The sequence below is a fragment of the Heteronotia binoei genome, chromosome 17 (genome assembly GCF_032191835.1).
Source record: "Heteronotia binoei isolate CCM8104 ecotype False Entrance Well chromosome 17, APGP_CSIRO_Hbin_v1, whole genome shotgun sequence".
NCBI classification, from domain to species: Eukaryota; Metazoa; Chordata; class Lepidosauria; order Squamata; family Gekkonidae; genus Heteronotia; species Heteronotia binoei.
In genome coordinates this window covers 48,476,082-48,498,409 of record NC_083239.1, presented here as the reverse complement: position 1 = coordinate 48,498,409, position 22,328 = coordinate 48,476,082, and the positions used below count along the sequence as shown (strand labels likewise).

The 22,328-nt window shown below is 51.8% G+C and overlaps 1 protein-coding gene across 1 annotated transcript; it reads right to left on the bottom strand.

Moving 5' to 3' along the window:
* Window positions 1-678: 678 nt before the first annotated feature.
* Window positions 679-21,975, bottom strand: LOC132586028 (gap junction delta-2 protein-like). Its single transcript, XM_060257946.1, has 3 exons — window positions 21,720-21,975; window positions 8,956-9,424; window positions 679-1,110 (listed from the first exon to the last, which is right to left on the bottom strand). Exons 1-3 carry the CDS (start codon window positions 21,788-21,790, stop codon window positions 748-750), a joined length of 903 nt encoding a protein of 300 aa, XP_060113929.1. The 5' UTR covers window positions 21,791-21,975; the 3' UTR covers window positions 679-747.
* Between the last annotated feature and the right edge of the window lie 353 nt (window positions 21,976-22,328).

Sequence of the window (22,328 nt, the reverse complement as noted above, 5' to 3'; positions counted from 1 at the left end):
ACAGTCACAGACCGATGCAAGAGGCTCCGTGGATCACCCTCCCGCTCCCCGACGTGGAATTCCCAAGTGAGAGTTCGTCAGAGCAATGAAGAAAACGTTCCGGTTTTTTTTATTGCATACCTTACCTTTTTTTTGTTCTGTTTTTCCTCGTTTTTGTATTTTGTAAAAATCACATTTTGCCTGTGAAGTATTTACATCGCAGCAGAGAGCCAGCCATGCAGGAGGAAGGGCGCAGTAAACTTCTTCCTCTCCCCCCACCTTTCCTTAAAGCAAGCCCCCCCCCCCCAAAAAAAAATTCTCTCTAAAAAGCCACCCCCCTGCGCATACCGATTCATGCGTCTGCACCGCCCAGTCCATAAAAAGGCGTCTTAGGCACAAGTTCCCGCGAACCCCACCGTTTTCGCTTGCACCATAAGAGTGTTGAAAAAGAGTTAAAATGTTGGAGCCAGATGAAGGGACGGCAAGGTGGGACGACCGCCCCTCCCCCCTCCCGCCACCTGGCTCTCCAGGGGCTGAATTTCCCCAATCAGCCCTTAAAGCGAATGTGACACCCTTCCCTCTTACAAAGAGAGGAGGGTTTTCGGAAAGCACCCGCCGAATATTGCATCGCGAACCTGGGAGGTATTGTGGTCAGTTCGGTTTGATCTTTCTCTCTCTCTCTCTCTCTCTCTCTCTTTTTTTTTTTGCGTTGGCGACTTCCGATCCACTGAGCGCCCTTTTCCCCACCGCCGCGGGATCGGAACCAGCTCAGACGTAGGCAGACTCACTCGACTGCGTCCGTCCGAGCGTAGGCACTTGGGCCAGCGAGGAGATGTCCTTCTTGCGCACCTCGCAGATGGATTTCCGCCTGGCCTGCACGCCGCGGATGGCGGTCTTGATCTTGCGCCAGCCCAGGTGGTTGAGTTCGGCCAGGTTGAGGAGGACGCAGATGCCGCTGACGGCAAACATGAAGACCAAGAACACCGTCTTCTCAGTGGGGCGGGAGACATAGCACTCCACTTCTTTGACGCATGGGTAGCGGTCGCACTCGAAGATGGCGGGGACGTTGAATCCGTAGAGGAAGTACTGGCCCGCCAGGAAGCCGATCTCCAAGGCATTGCGGAAAACCACCTGGAAGAGGACAGGATTATTTTATTTTACAAAAAAACCCTGAATTCCGCCTTTCTGCCCATGATAAAAATCACATTTTAAAAACTATTCAATTCAAGTCCGCTCCCCCTGGGGGTTGGAATTCTAGCACGAGCTCCTTTGCATATTAGGCCACCCCCCCCCCCGATGTAGCCAATCCTCCAAGAGCTTACAAGGGTCTTTTTTTGTAAACTCTCTGAGGATTGGCTACATCGGGGGGAGTGGCCTAATATGCAAAGGAGCTCGTGCTAGAATTCCACCCCTGCCTCCCCCCAACACACATCACTTAAAACAATGAAAAAGAGTTAAAATAGAATACAAAAAATAAAAACATTGTGACCGATGGAGATGAGTAGCCATGTTACTCTGCTGCAGCAGAAAAGAGCAAGAGTCCCATAGCCCCTTAAAGACTAACAAAATTTGTGGCAGGAGATGACCTTCCATGAGTCTCTGCTCACTCCTTCCGATACAGTCTGAAGAATTGAGCAGTGGCTTGCGAAAGCTCCTCTCCCTGCCACAAATTTTGTTAGTCTTTAAGGGGCTACGGCAGGGATGTCAAACATGCAGTTCGGGGGCCGAATCAGGCCCCCGAGCAACTGGCTGTCATCTTCTTTCTCCCGCTCTCTTGCTTCTTTCTGCATCACAGCTTGCTTTGCCAGGCTTGCTCAATCACACAGGAGCTACAGAGCAAAACCTCTATTTTCTCCACTGGCTGAGGCTCCTCCCTTGGGGAGGAATAGCTTGTTTTGCCAGGCTCTCTCAATCGCACAGCAGAACTACTGAGCCAAGCCTCTCTTCTATTGGCTGAGGCTCCCCCCAGTCCCCTGGGGAAGGAAGGAAAGAACCAGTCCCCTGGATTCCATGGGAGAAATACAAAGAAAGCATCTTAAAAACTAACGAGTGGTAACGTTTTAAGCATGTTTTAAGTTTTTTAAATATATATGTTTGTCTGTGTTCTTTATAACTTTTATATCTCTGCTACCTAATCTTAAATATGTACACACATGGCCTGGCCCAACCTGGTCTCATTTATGTCTGATCCAGCCCTCATAACAAATGAGTTTGACACACCTGGGCTACGGGGCTCTTGCTCTTTTCTACTGATAAAAACTTTGGTTAGGAAGAAAGGCACTGTGTGAGTTCCGAATGAAATAGGAAAGTCTTCACCTGCGGGGGGAAGACAGCAATAGAAGGGGATAGATGAATTCAGAGTTTTGCTGCCACAACTGATAAGGCCCTGTACCAGATCCCTGCCTTCTTTATCTCAGAAGGTCTGGGCACACAGGTTTGTAAGGGATTAGACTGGAGTCTCCAACCTTGGGCATGTTTGGCATTTTGAGAGGGGGTGAAAAACCCTCCAAAATGTCTGCCACCGTGAAATACGTAATCCGAATATGTAGCAAGGATGAAGCTAATAATGAAGTTGCGAAATAGATGAGTTACGGAATTTTGAAATGTAAAACAAGCTGAATATAAAAACACCTCAACAGATGTAAAGACCATTGTATTTTTATAGAGAGTCTTAAATTTGTAATGAACGAAGGGAATGCTGAGGAGAAATTTTTGTATGGTTCTGTAATATATAATTATCTTTGATATATACAATTACATTACATAATCCCTCTTTTCCTTTTTTTGGACCCCCCCCCCCCCTCTGTATCGGGGTGGCCAAACTTGCTTAAACTAACAGCCACTCAGAATAAGTGTCAGATGTTTGAGAGTCACAAAACATGAAAGTCAGATGGGAGGGAAGGAGGAAGGAAGGGCAAACAGGGAGGGAGGGAGGGGTGGAAAAAAGCAACTTTAGCATTTCCCAAGCTACAGGCCGGCTTGGCTTGGAGAAGTGATTTAAAGAGAGAAATGCCTTCTCCAAGCTGGCCGACGAGGCGGTGGGGGCTTCAAGAGCCACACAGGATGTGTGAAAGAGCCACATGGGCGCCCAAGCCGCAGTTTGAAACAAGTCTGTCACTGGAGGCAGAGCTGAATGGAATGGAAGGCCGAAGGGGAAATGGAACCAGACGCAGACTAAGGAAAGCGCAGATACTTCTCAGCAGAGGTGGAATTCTAGCAGGAACTCCTTTGCATATTAGGCCACACCCCCCTGATGCAGCCAATCCTCCAAGAGCTTACAAGGCTCTTTTTTGAAACCCATCTTCTTGGCCAGCCACAGTTTTATCTATGGATAGCGGGATGGCAGCTTAAAGGGACTGAGTTTGGTTGACCATTCGCCCTTGAAACCCACACCAATTTCGCACTAGGGCTCGTTCCAGGTGGAGAGCCCTTTCCCCCCTGGTGCTTCTTCCGGTTTTCGCACAAGCTGTCCCCGGTGCTGAGTTGGCACGCCGCTTTTCCGCAGCAAACAGAAACTGCTTGTAAGAGGATCTCGCTCGCTGCGGAAAAGCATTGCGCCAACTCGAAACTCCGGGACAGCTTGTGCGAAAACCGAGAAGCACCAGGGGCAAAAGGGCTCTCCACCTGGAACGAGCCCTAGTGCGAAATCGGTGCCATTTTCCTGGCCAGTCGCGGCTTGTTTTTTTCCGAAAGCAAACCCAGACAAACGAAACCATCCGTTCAAAAAGAAAGCAGCGATTCCCAGACTTTTGCCTCTTTCAACCCGGTGGTTCCGCGTGGCCCGCAATAAAAGCCCAGCCAGGAAAAGGTGCCTTGGTACCACCCCGATTCGAGTCTCGTGGCAACGATGAGATTTTTCAGGTTCTGGGCGTTCGAGAGCCAAATCCCCCTTCGTCAGATACAAGTCAGGAAGGCGATCCCAGAGTCCTTCTATCCCAATCTGAAGGGGCAGGCAAGGATGCAAAGGTGCCGTCCATTTTGCAGTCAGCTTGATTGGAACAGACGGGAAATTGCTAGGTGGGGCAGAGGATTTGCCTCTGTCTCGAGATAAGACTCCTACACCCCCTATTCAGCCCTGGAAGGAGTCCACTGCTCTGAACATGGTCCTATCTAGCTCTGTTACTGCCTGCTGTGGGCGGCCGAGGCTCTACAGCAGGGGTGTCCAACATGCGGCCCGGATCAGGCCCCCCCGAGCAGCTGGCTGTCATCTGCTTCCTTCTCCCTCTCTCTTTGCTTCCTTCTGCATCTCAGCTTGCTTTGCCAGGCTTGCTCAATCGCAGAGGAGCTACAGAGCAAAGCCTCTATTATTTCAATTGGCTGAGGCTCCTTCCTTGGGGAGGAAGGGGGGAGGAGTAGCTTGCTTTGCCAGGCTCTCTCAACCCCACAGCAGAGCTACTGAGCTAAGCCTCTTTTCCTTCTATTGGCTGAGACTCATCCCTCCCCCCAGTCCCCTGGAGAAGGCAGGAAAGAGCCAGAGCTTCCTCTGCCCAGTTCCCTGGATCCCGTGGGAGAAATACAAAGAAAGCCCCTTTAAGACCAACGAGTGCTAATGTTTTAAGCATATTTTAAGGGGTTTTTTAAAAAATCTTTAATTGTGTTTGTCTATGTCCTTGAAAAAGTTTATATCTCTGCTTCCTAATCTTATAAATTTTATAAAGGACAGAAACACAATTATTTTTTTCTGTTACTTAATCTCAGACTCAGCCTTCCCTCCTTCCGAGGTCGGTAAAATGGGGACCCAGCTTGCTGGGGGAGAAGTGTAGCTGACTGGGGAAGGCAATGGCAAACCACCCTGTAAAAAGTCTGCCGTGAAAACGTTGTGAAAGCAACGTCACCTTAGAGTCAGAAACGACTGGGGCTTGCACATGGGACTACCTTGAACTTTTTTTTAAAAAGCACCAGTTGTTTTTCAACTCTGGGGTGACGTTGCTTTCACGGCAGACTTTTGACGGGGTGGTTTGCCCTTGCCATCCCCAATCATCTACACTTTCCCCCCAGCAAGCTGGGGACTCATTTTACCCACCTTGGAAGAATGGAAGGCTGAGTCAACCTGGAGCCAGCTACCTGAACCAGCTTCCGCCGGGATCAAACTCAGGTCGTGAGCAGAGGGCTCCGACTGCAGTACTGCAGATTTACCACTCTGCACCACGGGGCTCTTTTTACCTTATCTTAAATCGGTATACACATGGCCCGGCCTAACAAGCCCGGCCCAACCTGACATGGCCTGGCCCGACAAGGTCTTATTTATGTCGGATTCAGCCCACATAACAAAGGAGTCCTGCTCTACAGGTTCCTAGGCAGTGAACAGACTTTCCTTCACCAGATACCAGAGATCCTTTGCGGGGCAATGCCAGGGGCTGAAGACAAATACAGCTTTACTGCTGAGCCAAGCGCTGTTGCCCAGGCCTCCCTCGTGAACTTGTTTTCAAAGAACTCAACAGGGAGTTCAGTCACCCCAACCTCTCCCTTCTTCTGCAAGCCAGACCCCATTCTGGGTATGGATCTTCCACTTGCAAACGATGGCTCAGCTCCCCAGGGCTTTTTGTGTAGCAGGAGCGCCTCTGCATATTAGGCCACACCTCCCTGATGTAGCCGATACTCCAGGAGTTTACAGGGCTCTTCTTACTGGGCCTACTGTAAGCTCTTGGGGGATTGGCTACATCACGGGGTGTGGCCTAAGATGCAAAGGAGCTCCTGCTAGAATTCCAAGGCTCTCCTTTGGAAGCTCTTGGGGGATTGGCTACATCAGGGGGTGTGGCCTAAGATGCAAAGGAGTTCCTGCTACAAAAACAAAAAAAAGCCCCGGTAGCGGAGATTTGTGAATGCATGCGTTGATCCATGAATGAATTCAGTGTACTGAGGCTCCAGTAAAAGCAGCATTGAGAGAAGGCTGACGAAGGGTTACTCCTACGAAACCGTAAATAATCCAGGAAATACGGTCTTTGTTCTCTCTAAGAGAAGTTGCACAGAACGATGCCCTGAACTCCAACCGAGGTCCCGACTGCAAAAAGCGGCAGAAGGCGACGCCTCTAAGACCTCGATAGCGAAAACGGCCTGGGGGAGCGACGAGAGGGTGTGCATTCTGTCTTGCTGCATGTATTGTTTGATACTGCACTAAAGAGCCCCGTGGTGCGGAGTGGTAAAGCTGCAGTACTGCAGTCGGAGTCCTCTGCTCACGACCTGAGTTCGATCCCGGCGGAAGCTGGTTCAGGTAGCCGGCTCCAGGTTGACTCAGCCTTCCATCCTTTGGAGGTCGGTCAAATGAGTCCCCAGCTTGCTGGGGGAAAGTGTAGATGACTGGGGAAGGCAATGGCAAACCACCCCGTAAAAAGTCTGCCGTGAAAAAGCCGTGAAAGCGACATCACCCCAAAGTCGGAAACGACTGGTGCTTGCACAGGGGACTACCTTGACCTTTTTGAAATGCTTATTTGCACACTTTATGTGTGAGAGTAATAATTCAACAGGTGCAGTTTTGAATTGCGCCACTGGGAGGAGGACTTTAACATGTGGAATAGTGGAAGGACCTCCACCGGTCAAAATGTGGAATAGTGGAGGGACCTCCGAGGGCTTCCGGGAGCATCTCAACAGCCTGGGAGCTGTCCCAGGTCCTGAAGCGCTGGGGCCTGGCCTCGCTGTGCTCTTCGACAGCAGTGCCCTGCTGCTGGCCAGTCCTGCTTGGTGCAGGGGGGTGTTCCGGGTAGATACTCGGGACCAGAACTTGGCAGAAAGGGGCTTGTGGTGTTTGGAGGTGAGCTGGCTGGACTCAGGGCGGAAGCAGGTTTCATGGGGAGGGGCTGCGGCTCAGTGGAAGAGCCCTTGTTTGGCACGCAGAAGGTCCCAGGTTCAGTCCCAACTAGCTGACCTTTGCAGCAAATACTGGGTTTTGTGATTCTCTCTTTTGCCTTCACCTGGCACTGAATCGCAGCGTGCCCTCAGACGCCTGCCTTATCTGTTCTAAATCTCCAGGAAGAAAAAGACTGCAGATTTATACCCCGCCCTTCTCTCTGAATCAGAGACTCAGAGCGGCTCACAATCTATATCTTCTCCCCTCACAAAAGACACCCTGTGAGGTGGGTGCGGCTGAGAGGGCTCTCCCAGCAGCTGCCCTTTGAAGGACAACTCCTGCAAGAGCTCTGGCCGACCCAAGGCCATTCCAGCAGCTGCAACTGGAGGAGTGGGGAATCAAACCCGGTTCTCCCAGATAAGAACCTGCACACTTAACCACTACACCAAACTGGCTCTTAGGAGAGAGAGAGCCTTCAGGGGCTCAGCCAGAAGACATACGTCCCTCCCCAAGAGAACAGTGACAACCACTACCTCCTGAGGGAGCCTGTTCCACTGAGGAATCACTCTAACGGTCAGGAAGTTCTTCCTAATGCTGAGGCAGAAACTCTTTTCATTTAATTTCAACCCATTGGTTCTGGTCTTATCTTCTGGGGCCACAGAAAACAATTCTGCACCATCCTCTGTAGGACAGCCCTTCAGGTACTTGAAGATGGTGATGCTATCACCTCTCAGCTGCCTCCTCTCCAGGCTAAACATGCCCAGCTCCTTCAACCTTTCTTCACAGGACTTGGACTCCAGACCCCTCACCATCTTCGTCACTCTCCTCTGGACCCCTTCCAGCTTGCCTACATCCTTCTTACAACGTGGTGCCCAAAACTGAACACAATACTCCAAGTGAGGTCCTACCAGAGCAGAGTAAAGCTGCTCTTTACCCATCTTTAGCCATCACTTTACATGATCTGGACACTATACTTCTGTTGACACAGACCAAAATTCCACTGACCTTTTTAGTCGCTGCATCACACTGCTGACACATGTTCAGCGTATGATAAGAACATAAGAGAAGCCATGTTGAATCAGGCCAATGGCCCATCCAGTCCAACACTCTGTGTCACACAGTGGCCAAAAAACCCAGGTGCCATCAGGAGATCCACCAGTGGGGCAAGGACACTGGAAGCCCTCCCACTGTTGCCCCCCCAAGCACTAAGAATACAGAGCATCACTGCCGCAGACAGAGAGTTCCATCTGTACCTTGTGGCTAATAGCCACTGATGGACCTCTGCTCCGTATAAGAACATAAGAGAAGCCATGTTGGATCAGGCCAAAGGCCCATTCAGTCCAACACTCTGTGTCACGCAGAGGCCAAAAAAAACCATGTGCCATCAGAAGGTCCACCAGTGGGCCAGGACACTGGAAGCCCTCCCACTGTTGCCCCCCCAAGCACCAAGAATACAGAGCATCCCTGCCCCAGACAGAGAGTTCTAACAATATGCTGTGGTTAATAGCCACTGATGGACCTCTGCTCTATAGAAGAACATAAGAGAAGCCATGTTGGATCAGGCCAATGGCCCATCCAGTCCAACACTCTGTGTCACACAGTGGCCAAAAGGAGCCATCAGGAGATCCATCAGTGGGGCAAGGACACTGGAAGCCCTCCCACTGTTGCCCCCCCCAAGCACTAAGAATACAGAGCATCACTGCCGCAGACAGAGAGTTCCATCTGTACCTTGTGGCTAATAGCCACTGATGGACCTCTGCTCCATATAAGAACATAAGAGAAGCCATGTTGGATCAGGCCAAAGGCCCATCCAGTCCAACACTCTGTGTCACGCAGAGGCCAAAAAAACCCATGTGCCATCAGAAGGTCCACCAGTGGGCCAGGACACTGGAAGCCCTCCCACTGTTGCCCCCCCCCAAGCACCAAGAATACAGAGCATCCCTGCCCCAGACAGAGAGTTCTAACAATATGCTATGGTTAATAGCCACTGATGGACCTCTGCTCTATAGAAGAACATAAGAGAAGCCATGTTGGATCAGGCCAATGGCCCATCCAGTCCAACACTCTGTGTCACACAGTGGCCAAAAAACCCAGGAGCCATCAGGAGGTCCATCAGTGGGGCCAGGACGCTAGAAGCCCCCCCCCCCTGTGCCCCCCCAAGTCCTCCGCTCCCAGACCTGCAGAAGACTCACCTGGATGATGTAGAAGCGGGAGATGCCCTCTTGGCGCTTGACCTTGGAGCTCTTGGGGGGCCGCATGGGGGTGCTGGGGATCTCCTTCACTTCCAGGCAATCGGGCTCCTCCTTGGCCGAGCCGTCCGGGTTCTGGACCAAGATGCCGTTGACGTTCTTCACCTTCCGGCCGTCGCGGGCGCAGTCCTTCTCCAGCAGCGGGTAGAGGAAGGAGTAGCGTCGGTCGCGCTGCTTGGCGGACTGGTGGACGGAGTAGGTGATGAAGCAGAGGCTGGGGGTGCAGACCAGGATGATCTGGAAGACCCAGTAGCGGATGTGGGAGATGGGGAAGGCCTTGTCATAGCAGGCCTGGTTGCAGCCCGGCTGCAGCGTGTTGCACATGAACATCGTCTGCTCGTCCTCGTAGACCGTCTCCCCCACGATGGCCACGATCAGGATGCGGAAGATCACCACCACCGTCAGCAGGATCCTGGAGAAGCAGCAGGAAGAGGTGAGAGAGAGAGGCTGCCCCCCACCCCTGGAAGAAACCTTTCCTGAAGAGCTGAAGGACATCAGAAGAGCCCTGCTGGATCAGACTAGTGGTCCGTTCTGTCCAGCATCCTGTCTCGCACAGTGGCCAACCACTTCCTCTGGAGGGCCAACAACAGTGCATAGAGGCTGAGGCCTTCATAAGAACATCATAAGAACATAAGAGAAGCCATGTTGGATCAGGCCAATGGCCCATCCAGTCCAACACTCTGTGTCACACAGTGGCCAATATATGTGTGTATACACACACACACACACACTGTGGCTAACGGCCACTGATGGACCTCTGCTCCATATTTTTATCCAATTCCCTCTTGAAGCTGGCTATGCTTGTAGCCGCCGCCACCTCCTGTGGCAGTGAATTCCACGTGTTAATCACCCTTTGGGTGAAGAAGTATTTCCTTTTATCCATTTTAACCTGACTGCTCAGCAATTTCATTGAATGCCCATGAGTTCTTGTATTGTGAGAAAGGGCGAAAAGTACTTCTTTCTCTACTTTCTCCATCCCATGCATAATCCTGTAAACTTCTATCATGTCACCCCGTAGTCGACGTTTCTCCAAGCTAAAGAGACCCAAGCATTTTTACCTTTCTTCATAGAGAAAGTGTTCCAAATCATTCTAGTTTCCCTTTTCTGGACTTTTTCCAATGCTATATCCTTTTTGTGGTGCGGTGACCAGAATTGTACGCAGTATTCCAAATGAGACCACACCATTGATTTCTACAGGGGTATTATGATACTGGCTGATTTGTTTTCAGTTCCCTTCCTAATAATTCCCAGCATGGCATTGGCCTTTTTTATTGCAATTGTACACTGTCTTGACATTTTCAGTGAGTTATCTACCACGACCCAAGATCTCTCTCTTGGTCAGTCTCTGCCAGTTCACACCCCATCAACTTGTATTTGTAGCTGGGATTCTTGGCCCCAATGTGCATTACTTTGCACTTGGCCACACTGAACCTCATCTGCCTTGTTGACGCCCACGTACCCAGCCTCAACAGATCCCGTCGGAGTTCCTCACAATCCTCTCTGGTTCTCACCATCCTGAACAATTTAGTATCATCTGCAAACTTGGCTACCTCACTGCTTACTCCCAACTCCAAATCATTAATGAACAAGTTAAAGAGCATGGGACCCAGTACTGAGCTCTGCGGCACCCCACTGCTTACCGTCCTCCACTGTGAAGACAGCCCATTTATACTCACTCTCTGCTTCCTATTAATTAGCCAGTTTTTGATCCACAAGAGGACCTGTCCTTTTACTCCATGACTCTCGAGCTTACTAAGGAGCCTTTGATGAGAAACTTTATCAAAAGCTTTCTGGAAGTCAAGGTAAACAACATCTATTGGGTCCGCTTTGTCCACATGTTTCTTCACCCCCTCAAAGAACTCTAACAGGTTAGTGAGGCAAGATCTTCCCTTACGGAACCCATGCTGAGTCTTCCTCAATAACTCGTGTTCATCAATGTGCCTGCTCATTCTGTCCTTGATAATGGTTTCTACCAACTTTCCCGGTATTGAAGTCAGACTGACTGGCCTCTAATTTCCCGGATCTCCTCTGGAACCCTTTTTAAAGATGGGGGTGACATTTGCTACCTTCCAGTCTTCAGGAACGGAGGGAGATTTCAATGAAAGATTACATATTTTTGTCAGGAGATCTACAAGTTCAACTTTGAGTTCTTTCAGAACTCTGGGATGTATGCCATCCGGACCCGGTGACTTAGTTTTTAATTCATCAATCAGTTGTAGGACCTCTTCTTTTGTTACCTCAATCTGACTCAGGTCTTTCAACGCCCCTTCCAAAATTAGTGGTTCTGGAGTGGGCAAACACTTCTCATCTTCCACAGTGAAGATGGAGGGGAAAAATGCATTCAGCTTCTCAGCCATTTCCCTATCCTCCTTCAGTAATCCTTTGACCCCTTGGTCATCCAAGGGCCCCACTGCCTCCTGGGCTGGTTTCCGGCTTCTAATATATTTGAAGAAATTTTTATTGTTGGTTTTTATGTTTTTTGCAATATGCTCCTCAGAGTCCCTTTTTGCCTGCCTGATCACAGACTTGCATTCGATTTGCCACAGCCTGTGTTCCCTTTTATTAATCTCACTTGGATTAATTTTCCACCGCTTAAAGGAAAATTTTACAGCTTTTACAGCTTCCATTACTTTGTTAACCATGCAGGCCTTTTCTTATACCTGTTTGTGCCTTTCCTAACTTGTGGTATATATTTTATCTGAGCTTCTAGGATTGTAGTTTTAAATAGCCTCCAAGCTTCCCCAAGGGTTTTGACTGTATTTACCTTTCTTTTCAGTTTCCTCTTCACATGCCTCCTCATCTCAGAGAATTTACCCCTTTTAAAGTTAAACATGTTTGTGGCTGGTCTTTTGGGCAACTCCCTATTTATACAGATGGTGAAATCAATAACATTATGGTCACTGCTCCCAAGCGGTGTGATCACTTTTACATCTCTCACCAAGTCTTGGGCATTACTTAGGACCAAATCCAGGATCGCCCCACCCCTGGTAGGTTCGGTGACCATTTGCTCCATAGCACAGTCATTAAGAGCATCTAGAAGAGCCTTGCTGGATCAGACCAGTGGTCCATCTAGTCCAGCATCCTGTCTCACATAGTGGCCAACCAGTTCCTCTGGAGGGCCAACAACAGGGCAGAGAAGAAGAAGATATTGGATTTATATCCCACCCTCCACTCCGAAGAGTCTCAGAGCGGCTCACAATCTCCTTTACCTTCCTCCCCCACAACAGACACCCTGTGAGGTGGGTGGGGCTGGAGAGGGCTCTCACAGCAGCTGCCCTTTCAAGGACAACCTCTGCCAGAGCTATGGCTGACCCAAGGCCATGCTAGCAGGTGCAAGTGGAGGAGTGGGGAATCAAGGCCGGTTCTCCCAGATGAGTGTCCGCACACTTAACCACTACACCAAAACGGCTCTTATGAAGGCTGAGGCCTTCATAAGAACAAAAGAAAGAGCCCTGCCGGATCAGACCAGTGGTCCATCCAGTCTAGCATCCTGTCTCACTCAGTGGCCGAGCAGTTCATTTGGGTGGCCAACAACAGGGCAGAGAGGCCGAGGTCTTCATAAGAACAAGAAGAGCCCTGCTGGATTAGAGCAGTGGTCTACCTACCTCTGGAAGTCCAGCAAAAGGGCAGAGAGGCCGAGGTCTTCGTAAGCACATCAGAAGAGTCCACTGGTCCATCTAGTCCTGTCTCACACAAAGGACAACCAGTTCCTCTGGAGGTCCAACAACAAGGCAAAGTGGCCAAAGCCTTCATTATAACATAAGAAGAGCCCTGCTGGATCAGGCCACTGGTCCATAGGTTCTGTGACCATCTGCTCCATAGCACAGTCATTGAGAGCATCTAGAAGAAGAGCCTTGCTGGATCAGACCAGTGGTCCATCTAGTCCAGCATCTTGTCTCACACAGTGGCCAACCAGTTCCTCTAGGCCAGAGGTTCCCAAACTTATTTGGCCTAACGCCCCCTTTTCAGAAAAAAAACCGTTATACGGCGCCCCCCTGGAAATCTACCTTCAAAAAGTGGACTAAAAGACGCAATTACATATTTGCGCGCAGAGTAAACAAAGATGTTGTAAAGACACTTTGAAATTCTAAAATTATCTTATAAAAAACCCATAGTAACATTCCCATACGCAGAGAATTTTTGAAATTTCTTTATAATTATTCTCCACTCTCCCCTTGTCAGCTCCAACGAATGCAACGGGAAGGTGTTCTACCCAGCCGCTTTCAACCTGAAAGCAGCAGGCAGCGGTAAAATGGGGCGCTCTTCGTAGGCTTCCTTGGAAGCCCCTGACAAGCGCACAAAGTGTTTGCCCTGCGAAGAAGAGTGGTGGCGTAGCAGCACCACCTGGGGCTCTTGGTTTGCCTGCTGGCTGGCGCAATTGTGCCACAAGGGAAGGGGGTGCCTAGCAGTGCTCCCTGGAAGTGTGGCACCCAAGGTGGCCACCTATCCACCTACTCCCGTGCTGCAGAAGACACTCTGACCTTTTTCCCCACTCGTCTTACACTGCTCTCAAGCTCCTCTTATCAGTGGGGCTTCCCTTCGATTTCACACTATCTGCCCTGTGGCTGAAGCTAGCTTCAGCTTTTTTGCGCTGCAAACAGAAACCTCTAAAACCCAGTTTCTGTTTGTGGTGTGAAAAAGTGGACGCTAGCTGCAGCCCTGGGACAGATAGTGTGAAATCGGAAGGAAGCCCCCCTGAGAAGAGGAACTTGAGAGGGGGGGAAGGTGAGTGGGAAATCGGTCTCTGTGTCTGGGGCATTGTGGTTGGCTGAAATCAACAGAAGCAACCACCTGGTAACCAGAGGACTGGAAGAAGCTTGACGCTCTGCAGAAAACCTTGTGAGGAGAAAGCTGCAGGTTGAAACTCTTTAGAGAAGTTTGTGTAATTGCCTCAGCGCTTCCACTGTCCTGACTTGAATTGTATTGCTGAGAGAGAAACTGCAAGCAACCTTGAGAAGCTGCTACCTATAGCGAGTATTGGCTAGAGTAGACTAGTAAGCTTTTTTGTTTCTGTCTTTCTTGTTTGTCTGTATACCTCTATTTTTTTTTATTCTGTCTTGTAAATAAACTGCATCCTTATATTTTAATTGGAAGGAGTTCTGGTCCTCATTACTAGTCTAATTGGGTGAATTCGCACTAAGCAGCAGACAAAAGGAAAGGAAAGGTCCCCTGTGCAAGCACCAGTCATTTCCAACTCTGGGGTGGTGTTGCTTTCACAACGTTTTCACGGTAGACTTTTTTACGGGGTGGTTTGCCATTACCTTCCCCAGTCATTCACGCTTTCCCCCCAGGAAGCTGGGTACTCATTTTACCAACCTCGGAAGGATGGAAGGCTGAGTCAACCCCAAGCCAGCTACCTGAAAACCCAGCTTTCGCCGCGATCGAACTCAGGTCGTGAGCAGAGCTTAGGACTGCAATACTGCAGCTTCAACACTCTGTGCCGCGGGGCTTTTAAGCAGACAAAAAGGAATCCGCGATTTTTGTTAATTGGAATTTTTCTCTAAATTGGAAATTCTGGACCCCTCCCAGAAACGTGATGTTTTGACACCTCCCACCCTCTTCTCTTCTCCCTTCATGCTTCCACCGCCCCCTTATTTTTATTCACCGCCCCCCAATTGCGCCCAAGGCTATTACTGCCCCCCTGAATCGTTCCAGCGCCCCCCAGGGGGCAATGTCACCCACCTTGGGGAACACTCCTCTAGACAGCCAACAACAGGGCAGACGGGCTGAGGCCTTCCTCTGATAAGAGCATCAGAAGAGCCCTGCTGGATCAGACCAGTGGTCCTTTCAGTCCAGCACCGTCTCACACAGAAGCCAGCCAGTTTCTCTGGAGGGCCAGCAACAGGACAGAGAGGCCGAGGCCTTCATAAGAACCTAGAAAGAGCCTTGCTGGATCAGACCAGTGGCCCATCTAGTCCAGCATCCTGTCTTACAGAGAAGCCAACCAATTCCTCTGGAGAGCCAACAACAAGGCAGAGAGACCAGGGCCTTCCACTGGTAAGAACATAAAAAGAACCCTGCTGGTCCATCTAGCTCAGCATCCTGTCTCACCCAGCGGCCAACGAGCTCTCCCAGATTACCAACAACAGAGAATAGAGGCCGAGGCCTTCCTCTAATAAGAACATAAGAAGAGTCCTGCTGGATCAGACCAGTGGTCCTTCTAGTCCAGCATCCTGTCTCACACAGTGGCCAGCCACTTCCTCTGGAGGGTCAGCAACAGGGCAGAGAGGCCGAGGCCTTCATAAGAATCTAGAAAGATCCTTGCTGGATCACACCAGTGGCCCATCTAGTCCAGCATCCCGTCTCACACAGAGGGCCAACAGCAGGGCAGAGAGGCCAAGGCCTTCCACTGGTAAGAACATAAAAAGAGCCCTGCTGGATCAGACCAGCAGCCCATCTAGTCCAGCATCCTGTCTCATCCAGCAACCAACGAGCTCTCCCAGATTGCTAACAGAGAATAGAGGCTGAGCCTTTCTTTCCACCTTTATCTCCTGCCCCGTCTATTTGCTTTCTTTCCATTTTTCCTTCCTTCCTGTCTCATGGTTCTTAAACATCTGACATTCATGTCTGACAGCTCTCAGATATCTGACGTTTATTCTGTGAGGCTCTTATGTTAAGCAAGCTTGGCCATCCCTGTGCAGGCAGAGGCGGCAGAAGAGAGCACCAGAGGAGCCAAAATGAGTATCCTTGTTGCTGCGGAAGGGCCTGAGCTGAGTGGCCCCCACAGTGCTGGCTTGTAGTACTAGTCCAAGGCTTTTTTTGTAGCAGGAACGTCTTTGCATATTAGGCCACACACCCCTGATGTACCAAATCCTCCTGGAGCTTACAGGACTCTTATTACAGGGCCTCCTAGAAGCTCTTGGAGGTGTGGCCTAATAAGCAAAGGTGTTTCTGCTACAAGAAAAAGCCCTCAGAAACATGGAGGGCTGCTCAGTTCACTCCTGGGCCATTTACACATAGAAGATGACGACGAAGAAGACGAAGACTGTAGATTTATACCCTGCCCTTCTCTCTGAATCAGAGATTCAGACCGGCTTACAATCTCCTTTCCCTTCCTCCCCCACAACAGACACCCTGTGAGGTGGGTGGGGCTGAGAGGGCTCTCACAGCATCTGCCCTTTCAAGGCCAACCTCTGCCAGAGCTATGGCTGACCCAAGGCCATTCCAGCAGGTGCAAGTGGAGGAGTGGGGAATCAAAACCGGCTCTCCCAGATAAGAGTCTGCTCACTTAACCGCTGCACCAAACTGGCTCTCACATCGGAATTAGCGATAAAAAGAGATCTGCACACAAGAGCAAGCAGGAAAGTCAAGGGTTGGATTCAGAAGAGGGGAAGAAAGGGCTTGAATGACCCAGGTACCCCTAGCTGGTTTGACACACCTGGAGGGTAGCCAGACCATATCCGGTTTCTGCCCTAGACCTGCCTTTTCATAAGCTGCGGCCACATTCCAGGGTTTCAGCAGACCAGCCTCAACTAGGCCAAAGCACAACTCTCTTGGTGTGTGGACCCATCTCAAACCTCAACCTGTTGGTAAACAGGGGAAAGGCTGGAAAACACTGAAATTGGGGGCGGGGGAAGAAAGCAGACTCGGTCCCTCTCATGATTTTATTTATTAGTTTATTTTTTAAAAAAAATTCTATGCTGTCTTTCCGCCCAATCAATCCAAAAGGCCATTAAAACCATTGAGACGTTTACCCAATTTGAAATATGGTGAAAATGATAAAATTCAATTAAAACACACACAGTAGTAGTAGGAGGGCCAAAAGCCATGATGGGGGTATGCCAGAAGAATCGGAAAGATCAGTTTGGTGTAGTGGTTAAACGGCAGGTATTTGAGGGCCAGTTTGGTGTAGTGGTGAAGTGTGCGGACTCTTAACTGAGAGACCCAGGTTTGATTCCCCACTCCTCTGTTTGCACCTGCTGGAATGGCCTTGGGTCAGCCGTAGCTATCGCAGGACTTGTCCTTGAAAGGGCAGCTGCTGTTAGAGCCCTCTCAGCCCCACCCACATCACAGAGTGTCTGTTGTGGGGGAGGAAGGGAAAGGAGATTGTAAGCCACTCTGAGACTCTGATTCTGAGAGAAGGGCGGTGTATAAATCTGCAGCCTTCTTCACCCACTAACAAAAGACACCATTAGAGGGAGACAGATCATTCTCCCTGAGGAGGAAGTGCCAAAGTTTTGGCACCACCACAGAGAAGGCCCTTTCTCAGTTGCCACCAAGAGCCACGCAGCAACATCAGGGGAAAGCTTCGGACTCTATGCCCTGTGGTTGGCCCTCCAGGGAAACTGGTTGGCCACTGTGCAAGGCAGAATTCTAGATGAGATGGACCACTGGTTTGAGCCAGCAGGGCTCATCTGGTGTTCTAATGAAGGCCTCAGCCTCTAATGCCCTGTTGTTGGCCCTCCAGAGGAACTGGTTGGCCCCTATGTGAGACAGGATGCTGGATGAAATGGACCACTGGTCTGATCCAGAAGGGCTCTTCTGATGTTCTTATGAAGGCCTCAGCCTCTATGCCCTGTTGTTGGCATCCAGGGGAACTGATTGGCCCCTGTGTGAGACAGGATACTGGACGAGATGGACCACTGGGCTGATCCAGAAGGATTCTTCTGATGTTCTTATGAAGGCCTCAGCCTCTCTGCCCTGTTGATGGCCCTTCAGATGAACTGGCTAGCACCTGTGTGAGACAGTATGCTGGACTAGATGGACCACTGCCCACCTGAAGTCTGAAGTTAAAGACCTCTTGGCTGGAAGGAAGAGAAAAGGGAGTTCCCATTCCACCTTGATCTGACTGAAGTTGGGCTTGTCGTCGGCCTGAGAGCATCCACAATATTGCAAATGGCTTGGACCCAGCTAGACGGCCAAGGACGAGGGATGTCTATGCATATTTACAACACTGAAAGGAGATAAGTCTTGCTCGCCATCTAGAAATTTAGGCAGCAAACGTATCTTTTTTAAAAGAAAAAGGGGAGGCCAAAAGGCAAGGGTGAAATGAGGGCATGTTGGGGGCTCTTTAAATCTGGGAAGAGAAAGTGCGCGGGGATGTAAATCTTTGGAGGAAGGAGGTACTTTCACTGCTAAAGAGCGGGGAAAGAGATCAAATGATGCAATGGAGACAGCAAATGGGGAGTGTATAAACCAGGGGTGGCCAAACTTGCTTAACTTAAGAGCCACATAGAATAAATGTCAGATGTCTGAGAGCCACAAGACACGAACATCAGATGTTTGAGGGAAGGAAGGAAAGGAGATGGGGAGGGAGAGGTAGAAATAAAGCAACTTTAAATGCCACCAGCTGACGTGGTTTCGAGAAGTGATTTAAAGAGAGAAGTGCCATCTCCAAGCCAGCCAATGTTTATGTTTATTTCAATTTATACCCCGCCCTCCCCACCAAGATGGGCTCAATGTGGTGGGGGCTTCAAGAGCCACACAGTGTGTGTGAAAGAGCCACATGTGGCTCCCGAGCCACAGTTTGGCCACCCCCGGTATAAACGCTAAAAGGCTGTGGGATGATCGAGAAAGCCAACACTTGCACGGCCAAAAGTGGAAATCCAACAGGTGGATGGAAGGAGCTTCAGGAGGCTTCTCTGCAGCATCCAGGCTCGGTTGCCCTTGGAGACAGGATGCTGGAATGGATGGACCACCCGGCTTACCCAGGCTGGCAGCTTGTAAGCACTTAAATGCTGTTAATCTTTCTTCCACCTCTCCTGTGTCCATCCACTCCAGCACCAATTCCCACTCTCTCCTCCTAATTTGCTAGGTTTTTGAAGCCTTCCCCCCCTCCACCCCACACAAAGTAGAAGGGCTTCTAGACCCATTTGTGAACCTTCTGATGGCACTTGGGGTTTGTTTGTTTTTTGGCCACTGTGTGACACAGGGTGTTGGACTGGATGGGCCATTGACCTGATCCAACATGGCTTCTCTTATGTTCTTATGGGGCAGTGACGCTCTGTATTCTTGGTGCTGGGGGGGGGGGCAACAGTGGGAGGGCTTCTAGTGTCCTGGCCCCACTGGTGGACCTCCTGATGCCACCTGGGTTTTTTTGGCCACTGTGTGACACAGAGTGTTGGACTGGATGGGCCACTGGCCTTCTCTTATGTTCTTATCTTGTCTCAGCCTGCTTTCCCCTACCTGCTGCCCCCCCAAGGAGCTCCCCAAATGTCCCTGCAGGAAACAGGCCTCTCACCTTTTGTACTCCTGCAAGAGGGGAGGAGAACATGGGGGTAAACATAGGGTGGGGAATCAAAGAATCCTAGAGTTGGAAGGGACCTCCGGGATCATTTAGTCCACCCCCCTGCACAATGCAGTAAGTTCACAAATCCCTCCCCCTAAATTCACAGGATCCTCATTGCTGTCAGATGGCCATCCAGCCTCTGTTTAAAAACCTCCAAGGAAGGAGAGCCCACCACCTCCCAAGGAGGAAGCCTGTTACTCTGAGGAATCGCTCTAACAGTCAGGGAGTTTTTCCTAATGCTTAGCTGGAAACTCTTGATTGAATTTCAACCTGTTGGTTCTGGTCCTACCTTCTGGGGCTACAGAAAACAATTCCACACCAACCTCTATATGACAGCCCTTCAAGTATTTGAAGATGGAGATTCTACCACCTATCAGCTGCCTCCTCTCCAGGCTAAACATGCCCAGCTCCTTCAACCTTTCCTCGTGGGACTTGGTCTCCAGGAAGCCCAAAGAAATACTGCAGGGTCCTACAGCAGCCACCCCAGAAATCCGCTTATCTCACATTCTTTCCCTTGGTCATTTCTCACACATACTGTTTCTGTGCCTGCCCGGCTTTTGGGGGACTCCTCACACCTGATCAGAAAGACCTTAGTTGTGAATGGGGAAGGGGGGGGAGGCACTCAGTCTGCTGGAGGAGGCACTCTGTACATGCCCAAAGGCACCCTTGGTCTAGGGTTGCCATGCCACACGTCTGCCTTTCTCCGCCACATCAATGTATTCAGACTCACCACATGTTCCTGGTCTCTAGCCCTCCTCTGCCGAATGTCCCCCCAGGCGACTCTTTGGGGCAGGCACCTTTTTGAGAAACTTATCCTATAACCTCTCAGGCGTTATCCTATAACCCAGGGGTGGCCAAACCTGCTTAATGTAAGAGCCACATAGAAATAAATGCCAGATGCTTGAGAGCTGCAAGACATGAAGGTCAGAGGAAGGGAGGAAGGAAGGAAGGAAGGAAGGAAGGAAGGAAGGAAGGAAGGAAGGAAGGAAGGAAGGAAGGAAGGAAGGAAGGAAGGAAGGAAGGAAGGAAGGAAGGAAGGAAGGCAATAGATGAGAACATAAGAGAAGCCATGTTGGATCAAGCCAATGGCCCATCCAGTCCAACACTCTGTGTCACACAGTGGCCAAAAATCCCAAGTGCCATCAGGAGGTTCACCAGTGGGACCAGGGCACTAGAAGCCCTCCCACTGTGCCCCCCAAGCACCAAGAATACAGAGCATCACTGCCCAGACATAAGAACACAAGAGAAGCCATGTTGGATCAGGTCAATGGCCCATCCAGTCCAACACCCTAACCCCCAGGTGCCATCAGGAGGTTTACCAGTGGGGCCAGGACACTAGAAGCCCTCCCACTGTGCCCCCCCCAAGCACCAAGAACACAGAGCATCACTGCCCAGACAGAGAGTTCCAACAATAGGGAGAGGTGAAGTGGGAGAGAGGGGTGGAAATAAAGTAACTTTAATTTGAAAAACATTCTCCAAGCTGCCGGCTGTCTTGGCTTGGAGAAGTGATCGAAAGAGTGAAACGCCTTCTCGAAGTTGGCCAGCAGGGCGGGGGGTGGGGGCTTCAAGAGCCACCCAATATGTGCGGAAGAGCCACACGTGGCTCCGGAACTGCAGTCCGGCCGCCCCTGCTATACATATAATAACCTCTCTGCCCTGCCGTCCCTTTCTCCATCTTCAGCCGATGCAGGAATTCAGGCCCCTTCTTGAGGAGGAGACCCTCCCCCCGGACCCACGGGCCCTTTCTGCATTGCCTCGGAGCGCCCTCTCTCCCCGCCCCACACAAAGCGCAAGGAAAGGGTTACCCGGCCGGGGCGGGCTGAAAAAAAGGGAAGCAGGAATCCGGCCTCCCCTCCCGGCACGCTCTGCGGCTCCAACCACTGGCTCCTACTCTCCCCGTCCCCGCTGCGGGCTAATCGCCCGGGCCTCCCCAACCTTCTCCGCCAGCGCCCGGGCGCAAGAGATCCGGGCAGAGCGTCTCCAACGCCCTGGCGCGCAGCCGGGCAGCCCCCCCCCCCCACCCCAGGGGATATCCAAGCGCAGGCCCGCGAGGAAGGGGAGGGGGGGGCGCCCGGGTTTCGGCAAAGGCGTTCCAAAGAAGGGCAGCTTTCCCACCGCCCGCCGGCTGCGCCCTCCCGGTGCCAAGGTGCCCAAAAGTCAAGAGGCAAGTGGAAACCCCGCTTCCCCGCGCCCCATCGCTCCCCTTCTCCGGGCCAGCAAACCCCGCAGCCCCTTCGTGTGTCCCCCCCCCCCAGCCTCCCAAAGTGGAAGTTTCAGGGCGCCTTCACGCTGCCTTCAGCGATGCGTTTTGCAAGTGGGGTTATCCAGCAGAAACCCAGTTGGGAAACGCAGCGTTCGGCGCCGCGCGAACACGCCCGTCGATCCCAGGACGGGACGAAGCCCCTGCGCCCCCCTCCCCGCGGCTTCCGAAGGCCCGGCGGCCGGACTGGGGGACGGGGGGGGGTCCTCTTCTACCCACCTCCCGATCATGGTGGAATGCTGCTGCACCGCAGCCTCCAGCAGCCGTTCCAAAATGGTCCACTCGCCCATCGCTCCGGGCTGGACGGGCCTCCCCGCATCCGAGTGCTCCGAGACGGGACGGTGGCCGGCGCCCTCCTGCGCGCCCCGGCGCCCGCGGGCGCCCCAACGCCGCTCACCGCTGGCCCCGGCGCCCCATCAGCTCCGGCGAGGAGAAGGAGGAGAAGCGGCGGCGGCGGCGGCCACGGCAGCTGGGGCGGCGAGAGCGGCGGCGCCCGGGCGGCTGGCATGGGGAGAGACCCCCGGCTTCATGGCTGGCGAGCGGCGCCTGCAGGCCCCGGCGACTGGGGGGCGGGGGGGGGTCCCTGGCCGGCTGGGGCCCGCCGCGCGCTCCTCTCTCCACCTGGGCCGGCGCCTCTCTCAAGGACGCCCAGGCGGGGGGATTAAGCGCAAGACGCGCGGCCGAGCGCCCTCTCCGGCGCCGTGCGCGCTGCCAGCCTTGTGCGCCTCCGGCCAGCCTCCCTCCCGCCCTCCCCTCCCCTCTCCGCCTCCGCTAATCGCCAGTGCCCGGCTGGGCCGCTGCAAGCACACCCGCCAAGCCTCGCCCCGC

Coding starts and splice junctions, on each gene's coding strand:
- LOC132586028 (XM_060257946.1), bottom strand. CDS start 21,790: ATGGGCGAGTGGACCATTTTGGAACGGCTGCTGGAGGCTGCGGTGCAG. Junction 9,425..21,719: donor CATTCCACCATGATCGGGAG/GTGGGTAGAAGA, acceptor CTGCTTCTCCAG/GATCCTGCTGACGGTGGTGG. Junction 1,111..8,955: donor CCCGCTTCTACATCATCCAG/GTGAGTCTTCTG, acceptor GTCCTCTTCCAG/GTGGTTTTCCGCAATGCCTT.